Below are 13,712 nucleotides of genomic sequence, written 5' to 3'. Positions count from 1 at the left end.
AACTAAAGCATTACTTCACATTTTAATCTCAAGTATGCTGCATTGTCTTGCCCGCTTCCTCTTGTGCCCTCTCCCCATGACCTCTTCCTCAGCAAAATGCTGGAAAGTTATTAGCAAATATTCTGTGAAATGTTTAATATCCAAACAGCAGGGTCTGGCATCCCGTGAGAGATTCATAGCCCCTATGGTCAGGACAAGAAAAACAAGGATTGTTTGCAGGCGCCCAGGTCCTGCTGGTGGATGCTTTGAGGCTGGAGTTGTTGTCAAGCAAAAATCTCACAGTGAAGTGTCCCTTCAGACAAGTTATAAACCAGGCTAGGCAGGAATGAAGTATTCAGCTGGGGTGAACCCAACTTCGGCTCTACCCACAGACTGTGCACAGAAACAAACTACCCCATATAAGTGCTATTTGAAATTCTATTCTCCAGCACTGTGTGTTAGTGGAAGGCATCTTCCTCTTCTGTTCTCAAAAGCATTCACATTAAGGAAGGCTGAGCTCCTTCTGTCTGCAGGAAGGCTGGGACCTTTCAACTGGCTTACGATTTATTAAAACATTATAGAAGTATTTATGTGTTTATCAGCATTGGAGAAGTTTCAAAAGTTGCAGAAGGTTTTCTAAACCAAGATCACAGAACAACTGAGTGGCATAAACACTTTCCCTAAAAATGCATTAAAAAGCAACTTCTTTTACTCCAAATATGATCTAGAAACAAATCTAACCATGAAAAAAGGCAATGGAAAAGGTCTGAGATGTCAGGCTGTGCCACGCCCTTGTGGCACAGAGGCAAACCCCACCCAAGGGAGGGAGGCCAGTCACACATCGCTGCGACTGCCACGCAGTTTGCTCACTGTGCCACTTAGAAAAACAGCATAAACATCTCCCAGCACGCAGAGTTCCTCCTGAAAGTTGACTGCACTCAGATTGACTGGAAACACTGACTTCAACCAGGCGAGCATCTGCTCTGCTGCTGTGCCATTGGGCAGACACCTTCGGAGGAAGCAAGCCCAGAGCTTAAAGGCAATGCCCATGGGACACAGAGCAGCAGACCAAACATTCCCCAGCCCATGGACAACAGCAACAAGCAACATGCTGCCAGCAGCAGATGATTCTGCTTTCCCACAGAACTGAGTTCACAGGAAGTTTTTTTAGTGGGACAGTGCTATTACCTGAAGGTTAATATTGAAATTAAACCTATAGTATAATCTTTTGTGTGTGACCTGGAGTAATGGAGTTTCATGGGATCCAGGGCTCAGTTTTTCTGGGGACCATGTGGATTTCACAGTGGGGACCATGGGGCAGATACTTCTGCAAGGAGTAACTGGAATGTGCGATAGCTCAGCACTGCATTCTTTAGATGTTCATACTGAGGCAATGCAGAGCCAAAGTAAGAACTTTCCCAGCAAACATGAAGAGGAGACAGAAGGGCAAGGAGCAACCAGCCATGACTGTTACCCAACCTGCAACAAATTGGCCTAAGCCCTGCACCTTCTCCCCCAGCACTGCTATGTCTAGGAGTGCTCTGCACTGATGTCCCTTCACTGGCCATGAGCACAAAGTTTCTCTGCTCAGCTCCACAGAAAAGCAGCTCTTTGGCTCCCGGATCCCAACCAGTCCTGAAAGCAAGAGAGTAGCATTTGCCCATTGCTGTGCCTAAGCTTAGGAAACTGGAGAACAGCCAAAGATCATGTCCAACAACGGTCCCAAGAGGCAATCCAAAAGGAAGCTTCTTTCTGTGGACTTTTCAATCTGAACCCAGCCCTTGCATTAATCTGAGAACACAATTTTCAGGGGCTCGTCAGGTGGAAAGCACCAGCTGCATCTCAGCTCACTCTTTGGCTCCCCCTTCAGCTCCCTTTTCTACTTCTGCTTCCCAGTCTCTGGTATGCCCTGTTCAGGCACACACCACTGACACTGCAGGCCACCATGTCCTCCTTATTCTAATTGTTCCTAAATACTTCTCTTAGGCAAAGACAGAAAACAGTCTTTTTATTGAATGTGCCTGAAGCACCCCATAGTTCATTATGTATCTCTCCTACTCTATTACTTGTGAATCCATTATGTACACCCTCCAGTATCAGTGGGCCAGGGATTGAGTCTTGTTCCTGGGGATCTGGGAAAGGCAGAAATAGGGAAAAGAGAGAATAAACAATACAGGACAAAGATTTTCATGTTCTCATTTTAATGATGACAAACCAGATTAACACCATAGGAGGAGTAAGGATGAAGGACCATTTCTCAAACATACTGCAGGTGTTCTGTGAAATAAATCAACTTTATTTTGGAGAAAAACAAACTATTCAATATTTAAATTAGTTGCTTGAAATTCTTAAAAGGGAGGAGAGATTCTTGATGAACATCAGCTTATTCGTGTTTCACCAGTTTCTGGAACGGGACCGAGGAACAGCTACTGTAAGAAAGGATGTAAAAGGATTGCTGAGGACTTGTCAGCATTCATACAAAGTTGCGGGCAATGGCCAATACTTTGGAGAACTCGCCTTCTCTTCTTCGCAGTGTATAGGGAATTGGTGTTTTTATTCTAGTCCCTATGGGATTGCCATTATCTTCTATGAGCACCACATTGTTCGAATCAAATCTAGGCGTCATGGTGGGGCCAGGCATCTTGTGCCCTACAATTAAAGCCTTCCTCTTTTCTCCCTTGATAGCCAGAAGGATCTTATCTCCGACTTTGCCCACTCCAGTCTTGTTATACACGTGGATACACTTTGGTGGCCGGTGGTACGGCGTGTTCCCCAAGGCGCTGTTGTCCACCACTCGCACGCGCGTTAGTTTCTGTATTGCTCGGCATGCTCCAGTGACGCTACCAAAAGACAGGAGAGGATGAGACATAGATCCTCAATAATCCTTGGGGAGCAAAGGCAAACCCAGCACAGAATCTTGTCATTACACAAGCCACTTGGAAGGCACCAGCAACAAATATATACCATATGGGTGACACACTGAGTGCATTCGATGTGCTCTTTGAAAGCCAGATGCTGCTTTGGGCTTTGCACACTCTTTACTAAATGTCAAATGTAAGATGACCTTTCTACTCCAAAACACAACTAAAAAACAGTGTGAAGAGTGGCTTGCATATCATGGGCTTTTTAGCAACTGCAGATGATCCAGCTTCAATCTACAAGCAAAAAAGAAGTGCTCCTTTCTGTTTCAAACAGCCTGCAGAAGCTGAGACTCAAGTCAGGCTCTTTCAATCTTGCACACAGTCCCCAGCACTAAGGACTTTCATGACCAAACTTCCTTTTAGTGAAGTCTGTGAATTCTCACAGTTTTTTTGCTCTCAGTAAGACCTCTGAGGTCCTGCTGTGGCTGTGCTAAGCTGTTCCCAACTAGAATCTAAGAGATCACCACCTTCCCCATGTGGAAGGAATCCATAGAGACACAATCTCCTCTGAATGCTTGCTTTGTGGGAGTAAGAAACATAAAAAAACTGCACAATACTAACTTGTTAGGTTTGACTCTGGATATACTTGGGAACAGCAGCAACATACTTCCTTACAGAAACCATTATTCTTTTATTCAGTGAGCTCAAACTCAAGTGATTTGTTGCTTATCTTTAAAGGACACCCAAACACAGACCACTGGAAAAGCAGGAAGATCCTTTCTGCTGCTAAACAACGGCTTTGCAGTGAGGTACTAGAAACATTCTGGCCAGAGCTGCAGGAATGCCAACCTGCTGCCAGCTGAAGTACTCAGTGACAGCATATGGAAGCAATCTAACCATTCATCTTGTTTTTCAGAAGTGTGTAAAATAAATAGGGACCATCGTCCCTTCTTGAAGAGGAAGGGCCTGTATTTGCAAAGCTACCTGAAACACGAGCATGCACACCAAATGTGATGTGGATGGACATCAGCTGAAGCAGGTATTTTTATACATGGTGAAGGGAGGCTGGCACAGTCAGTATGCATTAGTCCAACTGCTCCAGAGGTCAAGCACTGCCTTTCAAGATCTGTTTCCCACAGTAGAGGCCCACTTTAGTTGTCCTCTCTCTCTCAGAAGTCACTAATCTCTGCAAGCAGCCACCCTCTCCCACCCCATCCTCCAGCAGGGACTGCAGTACACCACCCTCTCTCCTCTGCCCACCATCTGTGGCCACACAACAGGGAAGGCAGAAGGGCTGAAAATGGTAAGTGTTGACACAGGAAGGAGCAGAGAGAACCTCAGTAGGACCAAGTGTACAACACAGCAGTAGCAAACAGATATAAATCTAACTGTCCAGGAACCATTACACAAGAATAACTGCACTGGGAGAAATTTTTCTTTCCCTTTTTTCTTCATTTCTGCCACAGTCTTGGAGCAGTACCCCACAAAGAAAAGGTCTCTCATTAAGATTCCTGAAGTCCTGCTCACCTTTATGGACTAGATGTCACCTCCATCTCATTGTCAATTATACATGCTTTAAATGTATATTGGCCAAAGCTCTCAGGCAGCCCACTTACAGAGAAAGCGAGGCAGATCTGGACACCTCCTCTGGATAGCACCCTGGACTATCACAAAACCTGGCTCTGAGCATTGTCTTAATCCCCTCTCTAGACCACGGTCCTGGGAATGACTATTCTCATCCTTTGAACTGAAGCCCTGACCCTTCAAAGAGTTATAGAGTTTCCCCAAATTGGCAGAGTGCGCTGTGGGATTAAGTTCTAAACATTGTGCAAGGCATTGTAAAATGTGAAGTCTATAAATTTAAAACTTTAAATGTCTAGAGCCTGGAACAAGAAGCAGAAGAAACATATCCAAATAGACACTGTAAAGTATGAGAAAGTATTTTTTCAGATTATTTTTATTCTAAATAACTTAAACTCGTGAATAATTTTAAGCATTGTAATTGGCTCTGCATCAGCAGGGGCTCGCTGTTGTTGTTGTTTTTATTTTGCACTTGCATGAGAAACAGAGACACTTTCAACTTCTACTGGCAGGCTCAGGTATCACTGTCAAAGGCCTAAAAGCCTCCTTACACACATATGAAAATGCAGAGTTCAGACTGTTAGGAACCTGCAAATGGAGTGTCTGGGCTCACTTTTCAACCTATGAAAGGATGACTGTGAGATTTCTTTTTTAATTTTTCTTTTTTAAATTTTTTCTTTCTTTTCTTTTTTTTTCTTTTTTAATTTCTTTTTAAATTACCCTTTTGAATTACAAATTCTGTATCTTATTCTTGATCTACTTACCAGCACCTCTTTCAATCATGAAATGTTCTGAAGAAAGCAAAAGCAAGATTTGAAAGTTACCTGAACTGTCGTTGGATCACAGCACTGGTTAGATGGGATAAAGATAAACCAACTCTTCTATTCAAGAGAGCCATTTGGTAACCAACCCTGCATAAGAAACAAAAGAATTATTAACTCTGGAAAATAGACTAAATTTGGTTTGCTTTCTTTTCTTTACATGAACCACACACTAGGGCCTCAGCAACTATTTAGATGCTGCAATCCACAGGACACAGTGGTAGCAGCATCTGCAGCACGCTACAAGCAGATCTACAGGCCCTGCCTGAATTCAGGAGGCAATGTAATTCAGACCAATATACGACAAAGCTGGATTCAGTATCACTGCATTGCAGTTTCTTACACACAGAGGTAAGGGCCCTTCTGTGTGCACTGGGAATCATGTAACAAGAAGCAGGTTTGAGAATTCCAGATGTGAACTGGTTTAGAGGCTGCAGTGCCCAGTAAAAACCATTAGGGTTACTTGTAAAAGCTACCAAGGTTACCTACGAAACCAAGCAAAAGGCCAAATAACCTACAGACTGGCAGCTGTACCACAGCTTCAGGAAACCATTTTCCAGACAAGAAACACATCAGAGCTCCACTGGTGAGGGCACGCTCTCTCTTAGCATACAAAGGTGTTAAGCAGCCTGTTTAAAGACCACAGTTACGCCACTGCCAGTCTTGCCCTGTTCAGGCTGCCCAGAGAAAAGAGTTCCCCGTAACTTTGCAGTGCTGGCTTAATGCTGCTGTACACTGTACACCACCCAGACTGCAGCAGAGCTGGGTTACAGGGGTAACCTCCACTGAGAACCACACCCTCTTCCCTGCCTACATCTGTGGCAGCTCCCTAACCTCATTCTGTCAGACTGATGGGGACCAGCTTGCATGCGCAGTCACAAAGGCTTATCTGAATCCTGATCACTTTCTCAAACACCATTAGGGAGCGATGACCCAGGTGGTTATGCCGGCAGATCCAAGTGAAGGGAGGAAACAACGCAGACCTAGAGCCAGTCCTCTTTCAGGCCAGCTCAGGTACAGCTAAGACTTTCCACCCGACTGCAACTACTACCATGTGACTCTGCTTGCTGTGACCCTGGCAGTGTAACCAACACGTGCTCTGCTTCTCTCCTTTCTAAAGCAAACCCTAAAAATCGATTGACCTCATCTCTCTCTCTCTGACAGTTCTGATGAGTTTTGGGCCATTTTTTTTAAAGCCATTTTTTAAACTTTTATTTTAAAAACAAAGCTAAATTAACTTTTCAAGGGAGAAAACAATATTCACAGAGTCCTCCGACAGACAGTGTCACAGCTCTTATTACAACCCAGTAAAGTCCAGCCTAAATCTTTACTCCCTCTTTTATTACTTTCTTTTCTCCAACGTGTTTGCTTACTTGGGGACATAAGTAAGTTTTAGGGTTTGCAGTTGCTCTACACAGTGTTACCTGAGAGCACAATGAGAAGCACAGGATGTGTGCGCCACAGCAATTTTGAGCAGTGCTACCTGAGCAAAGCACAGGTAGAAAACCAACTCTCATACAGGCAAGTTTGGAAAAGAACAGCAGGAGCCAAAGCTTATATTTATTTACTAAAAAAAACCAAAGCCACTTTTGTGTGGCATAGACGATCATCAAATGAGTTGAGGGTTTGCCTGCACTGTCTCCTCTCTGAAATGAGACTCCAAAACAGTTGTGTTTATGCCACATGTCCTTACCTAGCTGGGTGATCCTAATGATGGTAGGGCCCTGTTGCATTTACAGTGCTGCTGGCAATCAAGGTCCAATACCTGGCCTTGCTGCTGCTCAGGTTTCTAAGCAAGTTCAACTGTGCTGACTTGCTTTAAGCCCACCATCTGCCTGTGTCCTGTTCTGCACAGGGGGGTGCTGTCTCCCCATGCGAAATTCAGACTCAGTGGGTAATAATGCTCCTACTTCCTCCAGAATCACAAGGAGCCTCTGGATCCCTCTACAAAACCCAAACAGGCAGCAGCAAGTTGGTATCACTGTAGTCTTTCATGGACACTTCTTGGGGAGTTCAGATACCACTGTGACCCCTGTCTCCATCTCCTAGCAGGCGTGGTAGCCTTGGTGGCTGGAGAAGGTGTGTCTGCTCATCCTCACCGTGCCATAAGGCCAATAGGAGAGGTCTGCAGGCTCATGATATGGCAGGCACAGGTGCAGGCTCTGCCTGCTGCCAAAGGGACAGCAGCGTCAGGACCAGCACAGCCAGATGTGCTAAAGTGCTGCCTAAACTCTGAACTCACTCATCGCTCCTGGGAGAAGTCACTGTTTGTTTCTACCCCATGGCAGCAGTGAAGGTTTGAAGTTACAAAACTACCAGCGGAAGCATCAACAGCATTAAGTGTCCAAGGACTGTTTATTTTTCCAGATGACTCAGTACCCCCTTCTTAGCTAAGAATTATTCCTCCGCACATTAGGAGGTGTCACAAGCTAAGAAATTTTGCATGATTGATTATTTGGTATGAAGCATCCTGTTAGCAACTGAATAAACAGGGGGGGTGCTTCCAATTAGCAGGAGGGTTCAGGGTGGAGGGAAAAGAAGAATGTACCCATGGAATGAAGAACAGCATTCAAGGGTGCAAGTGTGTTCACAGAGTGAATCACAACTATTGTAACATGCCAGTTTCCTTTCTAGAAAGGAACAGCCAATAGTCTGGGTCTGTCTCCAGGTGCTCCTCAACCAGACCCAGTCCCAATCTGATCCCTGCTGTCTCTCCTGCCCTCAGTTTCGCCCTGTGGAGTTGCTAACTACTAAACAACTAAACTTCGAAGGGCACAGAAGCCAATCACTCTGCCACACTTGGAGCTGCCACATGAACACTCCAGGTGGTACCAAAATTGAAGAGCTGCTATAAATCAATGACAGCCATCAGCCCCAGTGTCCCCAGCACTTCTTCCCAGCACACCAGCTTAAAAAGGCTCAGAGGAAGCTGCACTTAGGCACAGGAATGCATATGATCCAAGTTTGCTTCTGGCTCTCCCCAGGTCACCAGGTTTCAGTGCTCACAAGTGTATGGGAAGAGTAACCCCATAACCTTCAAGCACAGGAAAATTTGTAGGAATTCCCAAAAGTCTGCCATCAATACTGCCCAACTGATAGAGGCAGGAGTGCTCTCCAAAATACCCTAGACAAGCAAAAGACAACCATTTGCTTAGTACTTAGTCACTAATACACTCCTGACCAAGTATTTATCTTAGAAGGGACTTTTGGAGGTCATCTACTCCAATCTCCTGCTTAAGCAGGATTAATTTCCAAGTTTTTCATGCTAGGCAACAGGAGTATTTAAACACTATCCTAAAATGAGAGGCCTAACACAAAGGCAACTGTTGATACAACATTGACCACTCATAGCTGCACCAAAGCAGCAATAAAGAACCATGCAAGATTAATCTCTTGCTGTTCCTACCCTGCTGCCCCTAATTTCTAGTAGAGGCTCCATCTCATGAAAACCACAGTCACAGAGATATTTTGCCCCTCTCCACATATCTGTTAAAAGTTACCACAGACCTCAGACAAGAGCTCAAAGTAACATTCACAAAAGAGTGAAGAATTTGTTAATCCAATATTCACTAAAATGACCCTATTTCTACTTCACTGAATTACTTTTGAGCATGCAATAACCTGCTACTGCAAATACTCTTCTCAAGGGCTCTTCAGACCTACCCCATTCAAAGCAAAAGACCGACATAAAATTCCAACACTGCTCAACAAAGAAACTCTTCACCAGTTATAAACGTCTGGAAGTTATTTACCCACTGCACTACTTTCAAGTGCTCTAGCTATCACCTTCAGTGGTTTTCCTTGATATTAAAGAACTAACTTATATTTACTGCAGTCTTGAGTGGCTTTTGAATGGAGAAATTCTGGAAAGTTGCATCCCAGCTAATAAAATTGGAAAATACAAAAAACACATGTACAGTATTTTCATCAAATGCATGCAAACATATGAGGAGACCACCTCAGGGAACTGATACAGAGCCAGACATGTGCCAGACAAGGAAGACAGGATTACATACTCACTTTGAACGAACATCAGGGCACACAGCACCAAGAAGGGAAGCCCTGTGTCCCCCAACACACACTTCCATCACCTCCCTTATGCTGGCTTTAGCACTCCTGTAAATCAGTCACAGTTTTCAGCTAGCTCAGTTTCTTGATCCAGCTCAACCTGAAGGCACATGAACACTGCTGCAATGGAATGTGGCACAGCACAAGGCTGGGACTTCTTCCACTGCTAACCCAGACTTATGTGGTGACAGCATCTCCAAAGAAACACCAGGAGATTTGGACAAGAAAGTGCTCTCTTTTCATTTCAGCAAAAACACTGGTGTGCTTTCTAAGAATAGTCTGCATGAATCTGCTCTACTAAAACAGCCATGAGAGCACTGAAAAGGTCGGCACCTGAACATTCCAGAAGCCAGTGCAACAGCTCTGACCAGGTTCTTATCAGTGTGTATACCCTAGAAAGCATTCAAGGCACCATTCTTACCTTGCCTGCATCCTAGAGTAAATCTAATTTTAAAGAATGCTGTTACCAGGCAATCCAGTACTACTTTCCTTTTTAATCACATGTTTTGGAACTAACCCCTCCTCCCTATATCCCAAAGATCTGTAATTCCATAATCATTCAGCTATTCCTTTTCCTTCTTTCTGTTGGCAACTCATTCACGCAGACAGCCCCATGGAAAACTAAAGGATGTAGCAAAGGAAATGCTGAGGCCAACTATCAAAGCCTGCTGTCAAAGCCAAAAAAAAAAAACCAGGTAAAAATATTCTTCACTTTTATAGCAGTGACCTGATCTGCACAGTCAAACACTGGGGACCAGCATCACCTTTATTCTTTTAAAAGATCAAAACAGACACACTCCAGGCACCATAAAGATTTGAACTGCATCTGTCATCCATCATTAAAACACAGGAAATAAACCCAAGATGGTACACAAACGCAAATGCCTAAAGCCCTACTCTGCCACTGCAGGTCTATTTATAGGTCTGCCACAGTGAGCTGCAGGAGCCAGCTGTGAACTACGGGACTCAATCCATTCACAGCTCTGCTCATAAAGGAAACAATGTGATTAAGGGCTGTGTGTGTTAAAAATACACAAGATATTCATTACCAAGACATAATTGGTTTTACATTAATGACAGACAACAAGGTCAGCATCCACAAAGAGGAATTAAGTCTTTTTTAAATCTGTTTATGAATAGGATTAGCTATTAAACAGGATATTTACAGACCCAAGCTACCAACAGAAACTCATTACAGGTACATCTGTTAACAATTTTGAAGGAAAACACACTAACCTCATTTTCCAGACCACGATCAGGAATGGCAGATAACAAAAGATCTGCATACCTTTAAAATAAAACTTACTTTTGACATTTTAAGTATCCAGAAGTAAGAACTCTAAAGGACTTACAGTACTTCTTGTTCTAATATCCAAACACCTAAAATGTTTGGATATTATACATCATCGTATATATTCATATTCACAGCACTGTACTAAGATAGAGAGGGGTTATTCCCAGTGCACCAGCAGAAAATTAAGCTACAGGGAGGACAACAATCTGTGTGAAGTAAAATGAAATGAGCAGCAGAGCAGATACTAGATTAGACCCTGAAGTTCTCTCTGGTGGGCCTGTGGAGTTTGAGGTGAAGCCAAGAAAGGTCCTTCCCCTCTCTCTGCCTTTTGGGAATTACATGTGAATTCAGAGAATTGCCCACACTATTGTAATTGTACAATGCTATCACCTCTTAAATGTCTCTTTACTGGTTTTAGAAGTATTGAGGTCTCAAGCAGGACAACGGTGGAAAGCCACAAGACCAGATTTGGTTCCCAGGTGGCCAGGCCTCAACCAGTAAGGTGCAATGACAACCCAGACAGCAGTAACCACGCTGGGGGGAGCTGTGGCAAGGAGAATAACACAAACAAGCAGGAAGAGGTGGTCTATAGCTATGTCTCAACCACGAAAAAAAAGAACAACTAAGCCAGGCTAGCTGCTCACAGTACAAAAAATGATAGTGGTTCTAGGTCTTTCTGATAAAGCTGGACCAGAAAAAGATGCCTAATACTGTCAGAATTCAGGCTTAAGAGAAACATGAGCTGGTGACAAAGGCACGCTCACATCGCAAGGCAGTACAGAGCTACCTGCAGCTTTGGTGGCATGAGCCTCATTTCTCGCTCAGAAACTTCCCTTAAGTCAGTGTCTCTCGTTCCAAACACGACCCTTTCAGGCAAGCGTGGAGAGTTCTAGAACCAGAGAAGCCAGCAGAGCTCAGATGAGCATCTGTGTCCTGCTGTTAAAAAGGCTGGCTTGTCCATCTGTTTTTACTACAAAGATTAGGTTATTCATGCTTTTAAGAAATATGTCATACTGTCTTTTCCCCCAATTGCCTCCCCTTACTCACTGGACCTCCAAAAGAGGTTTCCGGAGAATAACCAGGAGAGCACAGACTAGCACCCACACTTCCGGAGTTCCCATGACACGCGAGTAAATGCCACACTTGTCAGGGCACAGGAATTTCGGTCTAACTTTGCCACATGACAACTCATACCCACAAAAGCCTAACCCCAGCATCGCCGCCCCATACAAATTCTGGGCAAAGAAACTCTCTGAGCATGCAGGAACTTCCGAAGAGTGTTCTTCCTCTCTCCCAGGCCACGCTGCGGAGGCCCGGACTGCAGTCCGGTGGGAGCACAGTGTGCAAGTAACACACGGGCTCCAGCTCCCAGCTGCTTTCCCGCGATGTCAGCGGGATGTCAGTCCCACTCCAGTGCCACTCAGACTCGTGCATATTGGGGGACAGCCTTTCTCCGTCCCTCTAGAGCAGCAGTTCGCGCTCAGGGCGGACAAATTCCAAGCCCTGTGCACAGATCACCAGGGGCACCTGCAAGGGGCTCCCTCCACGGCACGGGCGGCAGGGCCGCGACCCGGGGGCAGGGAGAGCCCGGCCAGCCCCGGAGCCTATAGGCGAGCACGGCAGCGCCACAGCCCCAGCGCCCGGCGGCTGAGAGGGGCCGTCCGCGCCCCGAGCCGCTCGGCCACAGGGCCTTGTGAGGGCCTGGCGCCGGCCCCGGGAAAAAGCCACCAGCCGGCAGCAGGCTGGCCCAGCGGCGGGGCAAGGCCGTCTATCGGCTCTACTGGGCGCTGCGGTACCGAGCTACGCTGCGCTCCCACCGTCCGCCCCGTCCCCGTCCCCGTCCCCGTCCCCGTCCCCGTCCCCGTCCCCGTCCCCGTCCCCGTCCCCGTCCCCGTCCCGTCGCTCCCCAGGCCCCACCGCGCACCTCCGCGTGGAGCGCGCGCGCCCTACCGCCCAGCGCAGCCCCCGCGCGCATGCGCGGCGCCGCGGCCCCGCCCCCCGACGCTGTGCAGAGCCGGCGGCTGCGCGCCCCGCCCACCGCCGGGGCCCCGCCCCCCGCCGAGCGCAGCCGAACCGAGCCGAACTCAGCCGAGCCCAGCGGTCGCCGCTGGCTGCTGAGGGCAGCGGAGAGCAGCGCGGTACCGCAGCGCCGGGCCTGGCCCGGGGGGAGCCCGTCCGCGCTTGACACGGGGTAAGGAGCCGCCGGCAAGCGGGCGGGAGCCGGGGCACGGCGGGGCGCGGCGGCCGCGGCTCCTCTGGGCCCGGAGGGTTTTTGCAGGCGGGGATGGGGTGGAGGGGTCCGCGGTGGCGCCTCAGGCCGTGCTGAGGGCAGGGCGGGCCGGGCCCGGCCGTTGCGCCGAGCCCGCGGAGGGGGCGGCCGGGGCCGGGGGCGCCGCTGCCATCTTGGGGCGGAGCGGGGCGGGGGGCGCGCCCGGCGCGGCGCCCGAGGAGCGGCGTGGGCCGCCCGCCGCCCCAAGGCCGCCCGGGGTTTGCCGCTGTCCCCCCGGGCGCCCGTCCTTTGCCGTCCCTCGCCTCGGCTGCTGTTGGGTAACGGGGTTTGTGCACCTCGGGGGTCCCCTGCCCGCGGCGCGCCCCTCTCTTCTGCAGTCGACGCTTTTGTGCGTGTTCGGCGCGGAGAGCTGCCTGCCCGCCCCCCGCCGCTCCTGCAAGGCACCGCTGTGAAGGAGAGCAGCAGGGAGACAAGAGAGATGTTCCAAGGGTGGTGAGAGTAGCGAGCAGGTTTCTGATATTACCCTGCTTCTCCTCCCGTGGAATACTTGACAAAGGGCTATCGGATATCGGATATGGCTCATGTCCGTGGCCAGATAGCCAAGCAGTCTCTTTTTGGTCTTGTCTCGGTCGCCAGCCCCTCCACATCAGCAGACCGTGTTTTTTCCTTCTGCCGTAGAGTGCACCTTTTATGTAGCTACCTGCTGGAGGGGGCATCACGCCAAAAATCTGCAATGTGGCTGCAGTCAGCCCGGTGTTCTCAGCAGGTTTGGTAGATCTCAGCTGGATGGAGAGCAGGTGTTTTGGCAATTTGAGGTTCTGGCTACCTCCTTCCCTTGCTCCTCTCGATATTGGAAGTTAAAAACAAAAAGCCTATCA

General features: G+C 47.7%; 2 protein-coding genes across 5 annotated transcripts in view; one reads left to right on the top strand and one right to left on the bottom strand.

The window, feature by feature from the left end:
* Positions 1-2,163: 2,163 nt before the first annotated feature.
* Positions 2,164-12,624, bottom strand: MRPL14 (mitochondrial ribosomal protein L14). 3 transcript variants are annotated; one of them, XM_063390916.1, is made up of 3 exons: positions 12,529-12,624; positions 5,246-5,332; positions 2,164-2,819 (listed from the first exon to the last, which is right to left on the bottom strand). In XM_063390916.1, the coding sequence occupies exons 2-3, from the start codon at positions 5,317-5,319 to the stop codon at positions 2,453-2,455; spliced, it is 441 nt and encodes a 146-aa protein (XP_063246986.1). In that variant the 5' UTR covers positions 5,320-5,332; positions 12,529-12,624; the 3' UTR covers positions 2,164-2,452. The 3 variants fall into 3 exon arrangements, with proteins under 3 accessions (XP_063246986.1, XP_063246988.1, XP_063246985.1); XM_063390918.1 differs by having other exon boundaries at positions 12,555-12,576; XM_063390915.1 differs by lacking the exon at positions 12,529-12,624 and adding an exon at positions 6,077-6,126.
* Positions 12,625-12,635: 11 nt separating this feature from the next.
* The window catches only part of TMEM63B (transmembrane protein 63B), a 47,653-nt gene continuing 46,576 nt past the window's right edge, over positions 12,636-13,712 (top strand). For both annotated transcript variants that reach the window (XM_063390914.1, XM_063390913.1), the window contains exon 1: positions 12,636-12,795. The gene's annotated coding sequence lies outside the window, so the exon portion shown is untranslated. The remainder of the gene's footprint in view (positions 12,796-13,712) is intronic.

Source organism: Prinia subflava, chromosome 2 (assembly GCF_021018805.1).
Source record: "Prinia subflava isolate CZ2003 ecotype Zambia chromosome 2, Cam_Psub_1.2, whole genome shotgun sequence".
NCBI classification, from domain to species: Eukaryota; Metazoa; Chordata; class Aves; order Passeriformes; family Cisticolidae; genus Prinia; species Prinia subflava.
This window is presented reverse-complemented; position numbering and strand designations above follow the sequence as displayed.

What these genes read in the sequence shown, in the direction of transcription:
- MRPL14 (XM_063390915.1), bottom strand. Translation starts at nt 6,111, where the DNA reads ATGCAAGCTGGTCCCCATCAGTCTGACAGAATGAG. An exon ending in CATCAGTCTGACAGAATGAG is followed by an intron (nt 5,333 to 6,076) that starts GTTAGGGAGCTG and finishes TTTCTTATGCAG; the next exon opens with GGTTGGTTACCAAATGGCTC. An exon ending in GTGATCCAACGACAGTTCAG is followed by an intron (nt 2,820 to 5,245) that starts GTAACTTTCAAA and finishes GTCTTTTGGTAG; the next exon opens with CGTCACTGGAGCATGCCGAG.